This window comes from Mercenaria mercenaria, chromosome 3 (assembly GCF_021730395.1).
Source record: "Mercenaria mercenaria strain notata chromosome 3, MADL_Memer_1, whole genome shotgun sequence".
Taxonomy (NCBI): domain Eukaryota; kingdom Metazoa; phylum Mollusca; class Bivalvia; order Venerida; family Veneridae; genus Mercenaria; species Mercenaria mercenaria.
The window spans coordinates 47,564,911-47,583,641 of NC_069363.1; the positions used below are offsets into that span (position 1 = coordinate 47,564,911).

General features: G+C 35.2%; 1 protein-coding gene across 3 annotated transcripts in view; it reads left to right on the forward strand.

Annotated features, from left to right (window-relative positions):
• The window catches only part of LOC123524804 (helicase with zinc finger domain 2-like), a 61,809-nt gene extending 46,664 nt beyond the window's left edge, over nucleotides 1–15,145 (forward strand). For 2 of the 3 annotated variants that reach the window (XM_053538386.1, XM_053538388.1), the window contains 9 exons: nucleotides 2,407–2,637; nucleotides 3,114–3,338; nucleotides 5,448–5,604; nucleotides 5,875–6,042; nucleotides 7,206–7,474; nucleotides 9,624–9,821; nucleotides 11,824–11,989; nucleotides 12,449–12,616; nucleotides 13,785–15,145. In XM_053538386.1, the coding sequence (XP_053394361.1) occupies nucleotides 2,407–2,637; nucleotides 3,114–3,338; nucleotides 5,448–5,604; nucleotides 5,875–6,042; nucleotides 7,206–7,474; nucleotides 9,624–9,821; nucleotides 11,824–11,989; nucleotides 12,449–12,616; nucleotides 13,785–13,978 (1,776 nt within the window). In that variant the 3' untranslated portion in view covers nucleotides 13,979–15,145. The remainder of the gene's footprint in view (nucleotides 1–2,406; nucleotides 2,638–3,113; nucleotides 3,339–5,447; nucleotides 5,605–5,874; nucleotides 6,043–7,205; nucleotides 7,475–9,623; nucleotides 9,822–11,823; nucleotides 11,990–12,448; nucleotides 12,617–13,784) is intronic. The other variant, XM_053538387.1, reaches the window with a different exon arrangement.
• Nucleotides 15,146–18,731: the final 3,586 nt, after the last annotated feature.

Genomic DNA, 18,731 nt, shown 5'->3' on the forward strand with positions numbered 1-18,731 from the left:
CTGTTTTGATCTTTAAAATCTGTCATTAGGCAAATAATATAATATCCTTAAAGTCATTTTGATAGATATACGCTGATTTGATCCGTGTCCATATGTCAAATATTTCATGTCATTTCGTGACTTTCATTTTTGCAGTTTTTGTCCGGTTAAGCACTCAGTAGGAATAAGCATTTTTCAACTACTATAACGAAAAATTTGTCAGTCATGATTTCAATACAGTACAACGGTCTGAGATAGTTTGGATCAAACCCTTTGCGTAAAACAGGGTTCGCACAGACCTGGAAATATCATTGAAAATCATTGTATCATTGAAATGTCATGGAATTTCGAAAAGATGGATTTTATCATGGAAATCCCAAACAGATCATGGAAAATCTAGCAATTGCCTTGAAAAATTTTCTCCAGCAGTGTATTTCACGAGAAAGTTTTTCAAAGATTGAATATCGAAGGTCGTTTGTTGATTACAGACGTCTGAAAGTGTTTTTACCATACCATTTAAGTGTTGTATATATATATATATATATATATTTTTTTTTTTTGCTGCAGTCAGGAAGTCCGTTTTCCGTTGGTGTTTTATTTATATTTACCACTGACTGGAATTTACCCGCAAATCGTACAGACATCAAAACGCCATGCCGGTAATTTTCCATTCCACGAGCACTTGCGACCTATTGTAATGTCTAATTTACATCGCCGTTACTTTTGTTTATCAACACGTATACAAAAAATGCGCGCCATGCATTCAATTTTTAATATTATTTCTTCAAATTTTCAACACCGATTGAGAAGTAATTTAGTTTGAATTCTATAACGATTTAAAAAAGATGTCGACAGAAATGTAGGCAAAATTCTTTAAAAACGGCCGAATTTTCATGAAATGACTTGCAAAATTTCGAACAGCGCGATCCTAAATACCTATTTCTTTCTAAAAGTAAATAAATGATACACACTATGGGCATCAAATTCAGACTTTTGACCAGAAAGTACAAAAAACAGAATAGAAAAATCTTAAATAATGAAAAAGCGGCAGCAATTTAAAATAGAGAGTAAAACGATTTTTGGCAAACAGATTTCTGTTAGTGCGGCAGAATAGGTTACGTGACCTCGTGAACGTACACTGAAAATGCGGTTTTAAAAAGAAAAAAGATAATGATGTTGTTGCTTTTTTTAAATACGTTTTGAACGAATCTTTGTACATGTATTTTTGACACGACACTTTATAATAAGATACTCAAACCATTATGTAATTTCCTTCAGGGCAAATAGGTCACAGAGGTAGGATATCCGCTTTTATAGTTTGACACGTTTACCTGTCGGTTTATACGGGATATTGCACATTTGCTTTAACAAATTAAAAAAGAAACATTTTTATTGATTTTTACAACACTAGATCTAAAGAACCGAGACGGTACGATCAATCACCGATGTGCCACATGGCGCGAAAACATGACGTAATGTCATGAAAATCTCGGGGAACTATACCGCTTTGAACTCCACTTCGAATGTCATGATACCGACACATTTCTTTTAGCTCTTTGAGAGGATGTTAATTGATGATGAAAACGAGGTTAATTACTTAGTTTATCAACAGAATAATTACCGTAAATCGTTAACGTTTTTTTTTTTCGTTTTCAACACGGGTGGGTGGGGGATGTTACTAGATGACGATTATTGAATTTGTGTCCATATTTTGGGACACTTTTCAAAATAATTATTTTTCGGGAAATAAGTCTTGGGACAGTGAAAAAAATTGTTTATGCTGTGGGGAAGATACGGTAGTGCTTCTGCTGATGTTTGTTATTTAGTATTTAGGAATATATGCAATAATTTCCCTTAATGTCATGTAAAAGTGATACATTACCGTATCATGGAAATATCATGGAAATTGAGTAACAGAATTCTGTATGAACCCTGTAAAATAAAGGTTATTTAAACCTATATTAATTTTGTTCTGTTTTTACTGCGGTTCAGTGTTCTTTAACCACTATAACAACGAACATTCATTTCATAAATTAATAATTTTCTGTATCAGGTCGGCTTAAAGGGTTAAAAACGTTAAACTTGTCAATTTTATTTCGTGATGAACACTATTTCTAGATGAAGTATTGAACACTAGTGGCTTTGATTTTGTCTCGAGTTTCCTGGTAGGGGTTTCGGTAGCCGAACTTGCCCCTCACTAAAGTAGTTTTGAAATATCGCTTAACGTGAAGAACTGTTCATTTGAGAAACCATCATCCAATTGCAACTGGCCTATAGAGGGTTCTATTCAGGTGCCGGCCAATGCCTGAGCAGAATGCCCGGAGTTGCACCATCAAAAGCTAACAAAAGTTGCTATTTGACATAAATTGTGTAGTGCGACTTAAAGCCCAACAGCAACATATCAAGTGTGCTTGAAATCTTTTTCAGGTAATCGTCGATGAAGCCGGCATGTGTCCAGAACCACAGTGCCTTGTTCCAATCATTGCTACGAAAGCCGAACAAGTGGTACTGATTGGCGATCACATGCAGCTGAGACCAATCATCATGTGCAAAGAAGCCGCACTGCTCGGATTAGACAAATCGCTGTTTGAAAGATACGCAACAACAGATTCTTCGAAAAATGTCCAGTTTACGATGTTAACACAGCAGTATAGAATGGTAAATATATGAAATTATTTCAGCTGGAACCGTGGACTGTTTCTGTAGAAAATGAAATGAGATGGGAATTTATGTTTCATTAATTTCATTTAGCTTAAAACATCGGTGGTAGTGAAAGTTCTCACAAGCTACATAACCTACGCTTGATGATTGCGTCCTGAGTTTCTTAAATGAAAAAACGGGGGAGACCAGGATTCGGACTTGCGACTTCCTGATCAGAAGTCCTTGCACTGTTTTACCTGTTAGTGTGTGTATATTAAGAAATAATCTGTGCTATCAATAGCGATCCAGCCACTGTAAAGGTTCATGTTCATCGGCGTGTTTTCACTGTTCTTTGTATAGTATAGTACAGGGTCATTATCACTGACCATATATCTCTTTTGGTTTGATTATGCTTACGTAACGGCAGAGACAGGTCATTAGTTTCCTTTTATTTTGAAATATTTCGTAGCTCATTTGTAAATCTTCAATTTTAGAATCCTGAGATATGCAGATTCCCCTCCAAGCAGTTCTATGAGTCTGCTTTGAAAACAATGCCTGGTTTATGGAGAGACGAAACTCTGCATATCTGGCCACAAGATGCGAAAGGAGTTTACCCTCATGTCTTAGTGCATGTTGAAGGAGAAGAACATGTTCTTACTGTATCAACAGAAGACGGAAACGAACAATCAAGAAGCAATGATGCGGAAATTGATCATGTGGTAAAATTACACATCAAACAGAGAAAACAAGAATTTATTTTATAGCTATGAAAAAAAATAATTAAAATTTATACTTTATGATAGCGGCAGTATAATTATGTACACATTATATGGGGTCTCTGTTATGGAGGGCAATGTAATGATGATGAACGGACACCTTATCATGTTGTTTTGAATATTACTGAATACTAGTTTCATCTTATTGATATTCTGCCTGCATGAATCACTCATTATCATATAAACAATCATAAGGTTTAATCTAGAAGACTATACTTGTACTCTTTTTGATTATCGTTTCTTGTGCGTTGATCCAATAGTACGCTCGTTTCTGATAATTACTGTACTATTGTTCAGTCATTTCTGATGCTTGGATTCAACAGATCAGTAATTTATAATAATTGGATTCAATAGTACAGTCTTTTCTGATAATTGGATTCAATAGTACAATCATTTCTGATACTTGGATTCAATAGTACAGTCATTTCTGGTACTTGGATTCAAAAGTACAGTCATTTCTGGTACTTGGATTAAATAGTACGGTCAGTTTTAGCTCGACTTTACAAAGTATATGGAGAGCTATCCTACTCACCCCGGCGTCGGCGTCTTTCCGCGTCCCCACCTTGGTTAAAGTTTTTTTTTTACACTTTCTCTTTTTTCTCCTTATCACTGTAATTGCCTGATGGATTTGCTTTAAACTTAAAACAGTTATTCCTCATCATCACCCACATCATCTGGCATAAGGGCCATAACTCTCACACCAAAATTTCATGAATTTTCCCAACTTTTTACTTACAATTTCAGGTTAAAAGTTTTGGTGCACTTTCACTCTATCTCAGTTATTACTATATGGATTTGATTCAAATTTATAATAATTGTTCCACATCATCACCCATATCATATGACACAAGGTACATGACTCTGGCACAAATTTTTCATGAATTATCCCCCACTTTTACTTAGAATTTCAGGTTAAAGTTTTGATACACTTTCAATCTATCTCAGTTATTACTAAATGGATTTTATTCAAACTTCAAATAGTTGTTCAACATCATCACTCACATCATATGACACAAGAACCATAACTGACACCAATATTTCATGAATTATCTCCCCTTTTACTGAGAATTTCAGGTTAAAGTTTTGATGCACTTTCACTCTATCTCAGTTATTACTAAATGGATTTGATTCAAACTTAAAATAGTTGTTCCACCTTATCACCCACAACATATGACACAAGGTGCATAACCCTGGCACCAATAGTTTATGAATTATGCCCCCTTTTACTTAGAATTTAAGGTTAATTTTGGTGCATTTCACTATATCTCTCTTATTACTGAATGGATTTGATTCAAACTTGAAGTAGTTGTTCCACATCATCACCCACATCATATGACACAAGGTGCATAATTCTTGCACCAATATTTTATGAACTATGCCCCCTTTTTGCTTAGAACTATACTTATTTAGTGTTTCGATACACTTTATCTTTATCTCTCTTATTACTTAATATTTTTGACACAGACTCAAGCTATTGTGCGATATCTTCGTCCACCATTGGTGTCATTAAACACTCCAGTGACAGATGTGCCCAGTTTCAGTATCCAGCATCGAAATAGTCGAGCACGCTGTCTCCTGTGACAGCTCTTGTTGATACTTGGATTCAATAAGTTAAACACAGTCATTTCTGATACTTGGATTCAAATATTAAAGTAATTTCTGGTACTTAATTGGATTCAAAAGTACAGTTTTTAGTGTTTTTTTTGCATTCAGTAGTAGAATACAACTTGCATAAAGAGTACACGGGCAAAAAGTGTTCTCTTAACATGAACGGTTACTTAAAACATCATAATGTGTTCTATAAGAACACAAAAAAGGAACTGAAAAAGAGGTCTCTAAGTGTAAGTTGTCTCTTAGTTGACGTGGTCTCTCGAGAAAGTTCGACTTTATTTCTTAAATGAGTTTAGCTTAAGCAAGAGCTAGGAGTGAATGATGAGTGTTGCACATTTTATAACCTGTCATGAACAGACTTAATTAAAACTCACACTGCTTTTATTTTGTAGATTTAATTATAAATGCCTTTAAAAGAAGGTCAGTAATAATTCATTTCAGATAATGACGTACAACTACTTGAAAAGAGAAATTCCAAACGAGTCGATACAGATCCTGTCACAGTACAATTCGCAATGCTCTGAAATTAAAAGAAGACTTAAAATGGAAAAAGTGCAAGAATATGACGAAATAGTCAGTACTGTTGTTTCAAGTCAGGGTGAGTTCTTTTAGTATTTATATGTAGTCGAGGTGTAACTGCATTAAGTCCGAAACCATGCTTATGACCGTCTGTCTGTACTTTTAACATGCATATAAAACCATACCTTTTGCATCAGTTGTTTTAAGATATATGGCTTATATTTGAATTCAAAGAATAAAGTTTTAGATTGCTATAATGCATATATTGAATATGTGCTTGAAAATGCAGGCATTTAAAATTTGCAGATTGTTTTTATTTATTCTGTATTCGATATGTTAATATTTATAGGCGGGGAATGGAACTATGTTATATTTAGTACTGTGCGGTCCTTACCAGAATACAAGATAGAAAAGAATCCTACTCTCGGCTGGTGTAAACATAATTTAGGATTCATTACTGACAGAAATCAGGTGAACGTTGCCCTCACAAGGGCCCGAAAGGGACTGATTATCATAGGTAAATATCTAATAGCATATATATTAGCATTATGACTATATATGGTGTTGCATGTTGTAGTAATATCTTAAAGTAAATCAATGATTTGGCTTTACTTCCAGCAAGGATGTTTTTGAATCTTAAAAAATGCTTAGGCCTAAAAAAATTGTTTGTTTCCGGTATCCCGACCTACCCTAAATGTTTGGCCCGACCCTAAATGTTTTGGAAATTTTTTTTTCAATTTTTTGACAAAAAGTTGCAAAACTGCACTTTTTATGCTTTAAACATGGTCATTGATGTTAGAAATCAACTTACTGGTGCTCTAAAGGCATAACCCCCTTATTTATATTCATTTTTTGACACAAAAATAATTTCCAAAAAGTCCCACATAATAAAAAAAAAATTCCAAAAAAAATTCCAAAAAAATTTCCAAAATATACCGACCTACCTACCCTAATTTTTTTTTAGCATGTTACCGGAAACAATCTTTTTTAGGCCTTATTTCACCCGTATTTACATTGTGATTCCTACACACTCCCTATCAAATCTTAAACATGTAAAATATGAGATTTTGGCTTCAAGTCAAGCAAGAATATTCTTTATTCTTAAATGTTTTGCGCACTTCGTTTCTTAAAGATATTCTTGTATTTTGATGTCCCCTTCCGAGAAGAGGGGTGAGTTCTTTTAATGACCCCTGTTGCTTTTTGGATCAGTAGATTAAAAGTTAAGGTCACAGTGACGTCGAGACTTGAACCGATCAATAACAGGAGAAAGCTTTGGTCTAGAATTGCCTAATCACCTATGGTCAGGAGATGATTTTTTTTCTTCACTGATTCAATATATCAAAGGCCATGATCACACTGACGTTAAGACTTAGATGGCTTTTGGTCAATAATTGGATAATGTTTGGGCCTACAACCATCAAACCATACAGCGTTATTGTCCCCTACAGTTCTCTGGTCAGGAGTTTGAAGGTCAATGACTTTGAAGCTAAAGTGGTATAGGATTTTAGCTCAAGAAAACTTGAACCTACGATTATCAAACTTGGTTTCCTGATCGTCAATGGTCTAGTAGGAATTACCTATATGATATTAACATAGTGAGTTATGTATTGGCTACTTCCTCATACAGCGATCAATTGATAGTTTAAGAATGTAAACGCAGATGGAGTAAAATCTTTCCAGGTAACAAAAATTTGTTAGTCTGTGACTACGTATGGAAGAGACTAATAAAACACTACGAGCAGCGAGGGTGTATCAAATCTGCAGAGGAATTTCCACCGAAAAATATCAGAAAAACTCGGCAACAGATTATGGAAGAAGCGCAGGAAAGAATCTATCGTAGGTTCGGTGACTCCATCTACGAGAAAGGAGAAGCAACTTCGTACGAAGGCGCTATTGATAACGACTACAATGAAGATGACATGTGGAATCGCAGATTTGGTGTACGTTCGGTATACATTTATTGTATTTAATGAAGCAATATCTATGCTGTCGTTTGGTTATAAATCATTTTTCCACATACAACGAGCATACCTCCAGTTGATTATTGAAGAAATGACTTTTATGCCGCGCCTCTTTTGGGTCGGCATATAGTAACTGTAGAATCCGTCTGCACGCTCGTCCCGATTTCGTGTCTGGTCTGTAGCTTTGTCATTCATAAAAAAATTCAAAAAGACTTGATCAGTATGACATGACGGTGTGTCTTGTGCAAGAACCATAAATCTACTCTTCTTGTTATTTTTAGCTCACCTGAGCCAAAGGCTCATGGTGAGCTTTTGTGACCGCTCAATGTCCGTCGTGTGTCGTGTGTCATGTGACGTGTGTCGTGTGTCGTCCGTCCGTCAACATTTTCTAAAAACATCTTCTTGAAAACCACTAGGCAGAATTACACCAAACTTCCTAGGAATGATCCTTGGGTGGCCCCCTTTCAAAATTGTTCAAAGAATTGAATTCTATGCAGAACTCTTGTTGCCATGGTAAGCGAAAGGAAAAACTTTAAAATTCTTCTAGTCCAAAACCACAAGGCCTAGGGCTTTGATATTTGGTGTGTAGCATCATCTAGTGGTCCTCTTCCAAAATTGTTTAAATTATCCCCCTAGGGCCAAATATGGCCCTGCCCCGGGGTCACATGGTTTATATAGACTTATATAGGGAAAACTTTGAAAATCTTCTTGTACAAAACCACATGGCCTAGGGCTTTGATATTTGGTATGTAGCATCATCTAGTGGTCCTCTACCAAGATTGTTCAAATTAATCCCCCTAGGGTCAAATATGGCCCCGCCCCAGGGGTCCCAAGTTTTACATAGACTTATATAGGAAACAAAGTTTAAAAATCTTCTTGTCTGAAACCCCAACACTTAGACCTTTGATATTTGGTTTGTAGCATTGTCTTATGATCCTCAACCAAAATTTTTCAAATTGTACCCCATGGGTGAAAAGAGGACCTGCCCTGGGGGTCCCAAGTTTTATATAGACTTATATAGGAAAAAGCTTTAAAAATCTTCTTGTCTGAAACCATATGACCTAGGCTTTTGATATTTGGTATGATGCATTGTCTAGTAGTCCTCTACCAAATTGTTCAAATTATGCCCCTGGGGTTAAAAGAGGCTCCGCCCTGGGGTCACTTAGTTATTATGTTAGTTATATAGGAAAAATATTTAAAAAATCATCTGATCCTATTTCCAAGACTGTTTAATTATAATTACCTGATGACCCCTAGTAATATAATGTCACTTGACTGTGACCTTGACCTACTGACCTACTTTCTTGTTTTTTAAGATACAGCCTTGAAATTTTGATGACATACACAGTTTTTCTCACAAATCATAAAACTGAATTTCATTGACCATGAATGTGACCTACTGACTTTCTTAATATTTTATCATCAGTTTGACATTTGAAACATGTAGCTCATATTACTCAGGTGAGCGATCCAGGGTCATCATGACCCTCTTGTTTAATTATCTCCCTTTATTGAATATACATCCGTCTGTAACTTTGTATTTCGTGGATGGGGTTCGTAAACATCTTGCACCAACGATCAGCATGAGATGACGATGTGTTGTGTGCAAGAACTTTAAATCAATTCCTCTTTTTTAAGAATTATCTCTTTTTTATTGAATGTCCATTCGGATTTCCTGCCGGTCTGTGACTTAATATTTGTGGATGGATTTCAAGCAAAAATAATGATAAGCATGTGTGCGAGAACCATAACTCTACACTTCTTTCTTTTTGACTTAACTTCGTACATTTTGTTTCTTTTACAATAAGAAAATTTACTTCTTCTGCTGCGTATACTAGCTAATATTCCCTGAATTAGTAAAGGGCAGGATATAATGATTAATTGATATAATGTTTAATTTAGTTTATTCTAAATAGAATGATAAATAGAAAATAATAGTAATGAAGAAGCGATGTTAATACTTACTGTTTTGCGATTTATATACATCTAAATTCCATTTGCATATTCAATCTTCTTTGTGAGGCCAATATAATTGATTTTGCATTCATTTTCAGTATGAAATCGAATTATATATTTAATACATCATTTGTATCGGTATCTTTTAAGTATTAATAATTACGATTGGTTTTGATTACAGAATCCTGCAAGGCGTAATTTAGGCGGAACAGAAGTCGACAACTCTGCCTTAATTATCAAGCCGCTGACAGACGATGCCTTAACGATATGGCCAGAAGATGAACAATCAACATATCCTCATGTTCTAGTGCACGTTGAGGGAGAAGGGCGCAGATTGACTGCAGATGACTGGATCAATGATTTGGAAGTTAAATATGCGGTAATGCCTACTAAACAAAACATGTAGTTCCCCCTCTCTTCAGTATTTTAACTCTGCTTTGTTGGTGGCATGCGTATCAATGCTACATCTATTCAGTTTGTTAAATGCTAAAGATATATAAATTATGTTGATATATTAATATTAACAGTACAAGTGAATGATTTTGTTATACCAGTGTAATAATCTTACGACCTCGACTCATGTTTGAAAAGCTACAATAATAAACATAAATGTCTAGAACTTACAAACAAGCGAAATTTCTATGTAAATCAGAAAAATCATGATAGAAACAAAATGACCAAATTTTGTTTTTGTTTGATACATTATGTATGCTTATAAGCCAGTTTGTTACTGATCATTTAGAGGAATATAAAAAAATTTGATTGTGACGTAAATCTGCCTTTTGAGGTTAATTTCACTTTTAAAGGTGGCATCTTGATTTCTTTATTACAATACTTTTGCGTAATATAGACAGCTAATGGACATCAGTTTTGATCAATACTGCAATTAACGATAGGGAAATAATCGTATTTCATGCTTGGTTTTGCTGTATCTCTGTGACTTACTGCAGCTATAAAAGTTATGTTTTCATTCCTCATATTTTCATGTCGATGCAAATAAGGTGTGAAACCAAACTTTTAATCCTGGTTGCACCATGTAGTCTGTTCTATGATGATGCGCCGTAAAACTCAAATGCATTTTGAATTATATCTGGTGTTACTTCCTATTATTCCTGGTTTACGCCATTCGTAAATTTATTTGAACAAAAACTGTTGTTTTTTTTTCAAGTCTACAGTAAACATAAAACACGGTTATATTGATTGTTAGTCTGATCTGATCATCCTTTGTTCGTTTCTCGTGAATTCAATAAATTTTGTTAGGTTTAAAGTCACACCGACACAGATATAGGTCACAATCCGACTTTCAAGCTTTTGATGGCGAAGGAAGGCCACAGGTGTCCCTACGGGCATTATTTGATCACGGACAGGCATCTGGGTACACCACTGGGATGCACTGTCCTTCCCTAAGCCAGCTGGATTACTTCCTTACACGAAAAAATTATAAACCCCAAGAGAGGTTTCAGACCAATATTGCAAATAACAAGTGATTCGAAGTCGGCAACCTCAACCACTCGGCAACCAGTTCTCTTATACTGTATTTCAATAAATCTAATCATTGCAATCATACCTAAGACTATAAAACTAAAAAGTCCTAGGTCTTTAGTTCTGAAAAATTGAACAGCGTTCTCAACGAACGATCATTATTCGTACCTGAGTTTATAGTATCCACTCAGTTTTAGTCATTTTTGTGTTTTGGATGATAGTTAAGTATACAGGAAGATGTTCAGTTTCAGAAATTTTGCCTGCTTTTTAGATCACCTGAACCGAAGGGTGAGCTATTAGCATAGGGTGGATGGTCCAGCGTCCGTCGTCCATACTTTCACTTAAACATCTTCCCCTCTGAAAGTACTGTTCCGAATGACACTACATTTGGTCTGTAGCGTCCTGGCGAGGTCCTCTATCAAGTTTAATCAAATGGGGGCTCTTGGCGCCTTTTAGGGGCCGCTAGAGCTAAAAATAGAAATACCTTTAAACGACTTCTCCTCATGAACCGCTTGGTGGATCTTCATCAGACTTGGTATGTAGTATTATTATATAGCCTTTAAACGACTTATTCTCAGGTGCCCATTTGGCCTCTTGTTTAAATTTTAGGACGTAATATATCTTACAGTCACACTCAAAAGACTTGAAGGAGTGCAGTATTGAATTTCACCACTCCTTGTGTTTGTCTCTTGCCCATCTGTAACACTTTTACACCACAAGATTCTCTTCTCAACGTATAAAGGATACTTAATCAAATTTCGAGGGCTAAGAGCAAAACTGGTCTATCTATATAAAGAAATAGAAGCAGATAGACCAGTTTCGCTCTAAGCCCTCGATTTGTATAAGTATCATTATATTTGATATTAACGGACTTCGTTGAACATTTCTTTACATTTCAGGTAAATATGTACGCTTACTTAAAGAGAGCAAATGTTAACGAATCAGTTCAGATCTTGTCACAGTCTACAGCACAGTGCTCTGAAATCAAAAGGAGGCTGAAGCTAGAATCTGAGGAAACGGATACAGATTTCGATACAGTTGTTAGAACTGTAACGTCAAGCGAAGGTTAGCTATTTAAGTCATTTTTAGTTTTGAGTCGTATTTTTGTCATACTAAATGACAAAATGCATTGTAACATATCAGCTGAAGCTGCATTCTTTTACTTGTTTAGTTTACTTTCGTTGGGCTTTAAGTTACAGTGACACAGCTGTTAAGTATATGGCAAATCGCCACTTTTTGATGGAGGAACACCCTAAGGTGCCACTCCTGGCATTAATTCAGACATGGACGGGCACTTGGATAGAACCACATACCTTTCGAAAGCCCCCTGGATGGGCATCTGTTACAAGTGCCGGTTTTGATTCCAAAGTTTGATGCATTATCGTCCGTGCTTCAGAAAGGCCTGATATTCAGTTAATCTATCAGTCTGAAAGTTAAGACAGCAAGCTGTTTTTATGCAGTCAGATTTATATAACGGGATGTTACTATCGTTTATTTCAATGAAGTTTATATCTAAATTTTTAGGGATGGAATGGAATTACGTTATATTCAGTACTGTACGCTCACTACTTGACCAACAGTTTAAAACGAATCCTGGCCGCGGCTGGTGTAAATATCACCTAGGATGTCTTACCGACAGAAAGGAAGTCAACACTGCCCTTACTAGAGCTCGCAAAGGACTTATCATAATAGGTGATTTATATATTTATATTCGTCTCGTCCAGTATGGATTATAATGTCTTCCATACTGGTGGTGGAGACATGCAGATTTAGTGCTGTCCGTCTGTCTGCCAGTCTATCTTGTCACAAAGTTTTTCCACGCAACTCCTCCGACAACCAGGCAGATTTACACAAAACTTCATACAGGTGATCATTGCTAAGCCTATTAGTGTATATTGTCGGCATGTTCCGATTCCATGGTTTTCTTTGGAGTAACTGCCTTTGATTCTTCAATGTTTATGATATTTTGTTTCTAATATTATAGGGCGAATTTCAACCAAACCTTACAGGAGTGATTATTTTGCAAATTATCGGCATGTTCCGGTTCAGTGATTTTAGTAGGGTTATGACACTTGCTTACCTTGTCCACGCAACTGTTCCTATACAACAAGGAGGGGTTACACTAAATGCCATGAAAGTAATCACTTCCAAGATTAGTTGCGAATATCCTGAACGTATTCCGATTTAATGATTTTTAACGGAGTTATGGCCCTTTTTTGTCATATTTTGTTTTGGCTACTTCTCGTACATTATGGTCTAGTTATGCGTATCACCAGTATGTTCCGGTTCAGTGATTTTAGCGGAGTTGTGGCCCTTGATTTATCGCATTTTACAGTGTTTGCACTACTTGCCATATACTATTCGGCTGAATTTCACCATACCTCACGAGTCATCAGTGTAAACCGTAGTTGTGCATTCCACCAAACTTCACAGAAGGACCAGTGCCAAACTGTATAATTTTATGTCGTTGGAATGTTATGCTTCAGTCATTTTCACTGGAGTTATGGTCCTTAATTTGTGGCGTTTTACAATGTTTACATGCTGAGAGGTTGGAGACAGACGTTTTTCGTGAAAAACAGTCTCTAGTTACTGTTGTGTTACGTTCAATAGAATTCAATATGTTAAGTAACCTCATATTATACTATTTACGGTTACATGTTTTCTTATGGCCGTTTTGTTTCAAGAAGGTGCTATACTTGTTAAAACTTATGAATAGTTGTTTCTGCATATGAGATCAAAAGAAATTTTGCAAATTTACGATTTCACATTAGTGTATCTATAGAGAATAATATCAATAAAAAGAGACTTTGGAAACATAGAACACAACCAGCCAACTTAGGTAATTCTAATATATCTCTAGGTAACAAAAACCTGCTCAGCTGTGACTCTGCGTGGAGGAAGCTTATACAGTACTACGAAGACAGAAATTGTGTTAAAGATCCGGGTGAATTTCCACCAGATGAAGGCTTGATTACTGAAGAATCCACCTCAGACGAGGCGGCTACATCAGAGGCGGCTACATCAGACGGGGACTACAGCGAAAATGACATGTAAAGTCGCCGCCATGTTTAGAAGTTAAATGGACAGAGGGTCGGAGAAAGAGATCTCCCAGGGAGTAGGAGTTTACAAAAAAATGCACATGAAGTGGTCTTTCTTTTTTTACAAGTGGTTGAATTCCACTAGTGCATTGCAGTTATCTGTTAAAATATTTGAATGATTTTGTCATTCTATATTTTAACATACTTGAATTCCACTAGTACATTGCAGTTACATGTTAACATATTTGAATAATTTTGTCATTTTATGTTCTAACATACATACATTTCTTTAATTGTGAAACCATTAATATGCAGATAAAACAGTTTCATGATCAACCGTCGATGATGTTCTATATATGGACATTGTGTTTTAACATTTAGAAACGTTTATATTACTTTCAATTTTTTTCATAAAAATTGTATTTTTTATTTACTTGTTTTGAAAATCGTCAAGACATACCTTGTTTTTACGTTAATATTTAACACGAGCTGGTGGTCATTTATATTCTTCACATTCTATTCAACATTATTATACCCCAGATACCAAGTATATATGGGCTATATTAGAGTCACGTGCAGTGCGCACAACTCAGGTCACTAAGTCCAGTGTCAAGGTCACATTTCAGGTCAAATGTTAAATAGCTTGATTTGACGCTCTCTCTATATTGTTAAATCGTTCGGAAGATTTTCATAATTCTAACATAAGTTGTTTCACCTGACTAAGACGATGTGAATAGCACAAAGTTCAGGTCACTAGGTTCAAGGTCAGGGTCACACTTGGAGGTCAATGGTCAAATAGCTTAATTTCATGTCCGCTCAGTATCGTCTTACCCTCTTGAAAGATTTTCATAAAACTGGCATGAATTGTTTACGTCATAAAGACGCGCAGAAAATATGACCTGTGTCACTAAGTCAAAGGCCACACTTAGAGGTTGCTCTGATTACTAGTTCAATCATGTAGAGCACTACATCTAATTCATTCTGTCATGGCGGAGATGGACCATGCTTCCTCCCAGATGAACGTTCATCCCGGGTACTACTAGTACCCTGTCGAACTGCGGGTGTGTATTAGAGATTTTGTGAATTGTAGCTTTACTTTGCAAGCTTCAAATATAAATTATATATCATTCTAAAGATCTCCAAAGGTGGTTATAAGATCTTATTAACTTTTTAGGTATTTCTTTTAGGTATTTACGTATTTTCCCTGTGTAAAATTGGGCAAAAGAATGCATTTTCGAAATTTTACATTTTACATGGAAATGTTGCTTTAATGCTAACTAAGATAACCTGAAAGATTTATAAAAATCTATCCACCAATAAAGCCAAAATTGATTTTTTTAAACATTGGTGTAAAAAATGGCAGAAATTTACAATGGAAAATTCCCCATCCTAATCGCTTTTATTACGATAAATTCACAACTGATTCAGGTATTTTGAAAATTTAAAAAGTTCATATTGCCACCATTGGAGCTTTTAGATTAAACTGTAATATCAATGCTACTGTTGTATATCTAAAGAGAATCTTGTTTCGGAAATGGCAGATCAAACATTAATTGTATCATCATTGTTTATTGTATTTATGAGAATGCACATAATTGCAACGTAAGTGAGTGTATATCTTACTATGACCTTGCACTTAATTGTGCAATAATTTTTTGCTTATTTTAGTATGAGAATGCACCTAATTGCGCCATATTTGAGTGTATATCTTAGTATGTTAATGCACCTAATTGTGCCATAATTTAGGGCTTATTTTAGTATGAGAATGCACCTAATTGCACCATAATTGAGTGTATATCTTAGTATGTTAATGCACCTAATTGTACCATAATTTATGGCTTATTTTAGTATGAGAATGCACCTAATTGCGCCATAATTGATTGTATATCTTAGTGTGTTTAATGCATCTAATAGTGCCATAATTTGTTGTTTATTTTAGTATGAGAATGCATCTAATTGCGCCATAATTGAATGTATATCTTATTATGACTATGCACCTAATTGTGTCATAAATTATTGCTTATTTTAGTATGAGAATGCACCTAATTGCGCCATAATTGAGTGTATATCTTAGTACGATAATGCACCTAATTGTGCCATAATTTGTTGCTTATTTTGATATGCTATTGCACCTGATTGTGTCATAATTATTTTTTCAGTACGAAAACTCGCATGAATTGTTGAGTATCATGGATTGAAATGCTTTTGATTATGCAATAATTGATTGTTTATTTCAGTATGAGAATGAACCAGACTGTGCCTTAATTGAATTTTATCAGTTATAGCCGTAATAGATCATAATTGTTTCTTGTAGTAGGAGAGTACACCTACCTATGCCAAAACTGTATTTTTTTGGTTTAAATTATGTTTAACGAAATCCCTCCGGAAAGAGAACAAATCATATCAGCTTTCACCAAAATATTTTGCTTTTGTTATTTCTTGCATTTCATGATGATTGTTTGTATTGAGTTTATTTTCATTTACTTTATATCACAAAAATTATTTGTATGTAGCTGATTAATAAATTCTTTTGTCTTATTTTAGTCAGTATTAAGAACAAATTTATTTAATATTATATTTGTTCAAAAGTAATACTTAACTGATTTAATGTCTGTGATACACTTCGTTTTTTTTTTTGAGATTATTAATCCATTATTTATTTTTTTCTTTTTGTTACGTTTCAAGATAAAAAATTCTTAAGTGCAAAAATGTATTGTTCTGATTTTATTGGCATAATTTGTTCTTTTGTTTGATGCTGAAATCGAATAAAGTAATTCTAATAAGATATCTTTGTTATTAGTATGCATTTAAAGATTAATGGGCCTTTGCTTGTCTTTCTGTATCTGTTGGAAGGTTTTTCCGCCGGATTTAATAAAAATATAATCAGATTAGATCTATTGAGGAGTATATATTGGGTCGGTGTAATATGATAATACATATTTATATTATAAAATGATCAAGCTTCAAGCGCCTGTGTTTTTCACGGGAAAGTAAATGACAACGTCCCTGCATACATTACATGGGGAGATTGAATAACTGCTGTCAAAACATCACGAAGAACATTCATCTAGCCCTGGGATTAAACCCATGTCTCATAGCTTCCATGTCCCATAGCATAGCTCTAAGGTCCTATAGCTGCAATGTCCCATAGCTCCCTCGCTTGAGCCATTTTGGCCAATCATGATGGCTTGTATACATACGTGCACAAGAATATTAACTTTCACAACAGATACCAACCTTGACCACACCATTCGGGAACATCCCGGTTTTATGTCTGAAAGAAATAGCATGTTTCGGGCTTAACCTATTACTTAGAAGAAACAAACTTCCGACAACACTTTGAGTAAAAGGCATTGATACAATTACTTTTATTGACGAGGCGACCGAAATGCTAAAAAAGACAAGAGTAAAAAGATTTCTATGCGCCAGAGAAAATGCAGAGGGTGGTGGGGGGAATCAATATCGAATTTCAGAATTTGTCAGTGAAATGAAAATATTGAAAAGGTCAAGGAGATCCATGTATCAAGGAATCTTATTTTATCTCGCCATTCGGGTTTTCTGAAAGGTTGCCTGTAGGGTATTCTAAAATTTGTTGCTAAAAAATAACAAGTCAGTGTTCATGTAAATTTTTTATTAAAAATGTTTAATAACAGTATCAACAAAATCAAACCATCTTTCCACCAAGATTATGTCCTGTAGCATTATCTCTTAAGACTGCTTTTAATTGCGTAATTTACAAGAAAAAGTAAATACATATGCAAAACACGCGAAAAAATTGTCATGTAAAACGTGTCTGTGTCGCGAAAAAGTTCGGGCATTTCGTAGGAACTTTGTCTAAACGAACATAACCCATCCATTCTGATCGATTATCCCTTAAAAGAGATATTTGTCGTCACATATTTAGCAAAATAAGATAGGATCGTGTGCTTAATGTTTTGTTAAACTGATTTGAAAAAGTTTAACCTCGCACAAGTTTTCATAATGGGAGTTTATGGGAAAGTCACAATTTTTATAACATTTTCGCGAATAGAGTTTTTTTTACAATGTAGATTTTAATGAAACTTCTCACAGTCGTAAATAAACATACGCCCTATAATATGGTGAAATAAAATATATAGGTCCATATGCTTGCTTTTTGAGATATTTGCTCGCGATTAAAGAGATGCGCACTTTTCAAGCTAATTTTAAGACATTTTTCGGAATTATTTAATGTGTCAGGTGTTTTAATATAATATCTTCAATGTAGAAAGATAGTAACTTTGCCGTTGTAATAGATTTACTCACCGTCTTTGAACGGTCAGTGGCAAAAATGCCACTTGGGAGTTTAAACTAATTTACTGGTGCCAAACTCGTATTTTTCCCACTTTAGAACTAGTGTGATTTAAATTTGTCCTGCTCACTGCTTTGGAATTCATCAGAAACAAGCGCAACCCATGTCATGGTAAGGTAACGTCAACGGATGACTCATCGTTCGCCAGAAACATGACAGCCAAGGTTTACCCACCAGACCATAGTCTACTCTACAAGAAGGAGTTGGTCGGCAAGATTAAGGAGGAGGTAGCGTACAGCTAATTGATTCCGGGAACAGATGCGACCCCTCTACCCGCAGGACCTTGAGTTAACCATCAACCACGAGTACCTCGAATCCAGGATTCCATCGACGGCGTCATACGAGTAGACTCTGCACGCCACTTCCTCTTAATCATTCCCAAACAACGTGACATCTTCCCCACAACCAGAAAATGGTTTATGGACGGAACCTTTAAGGT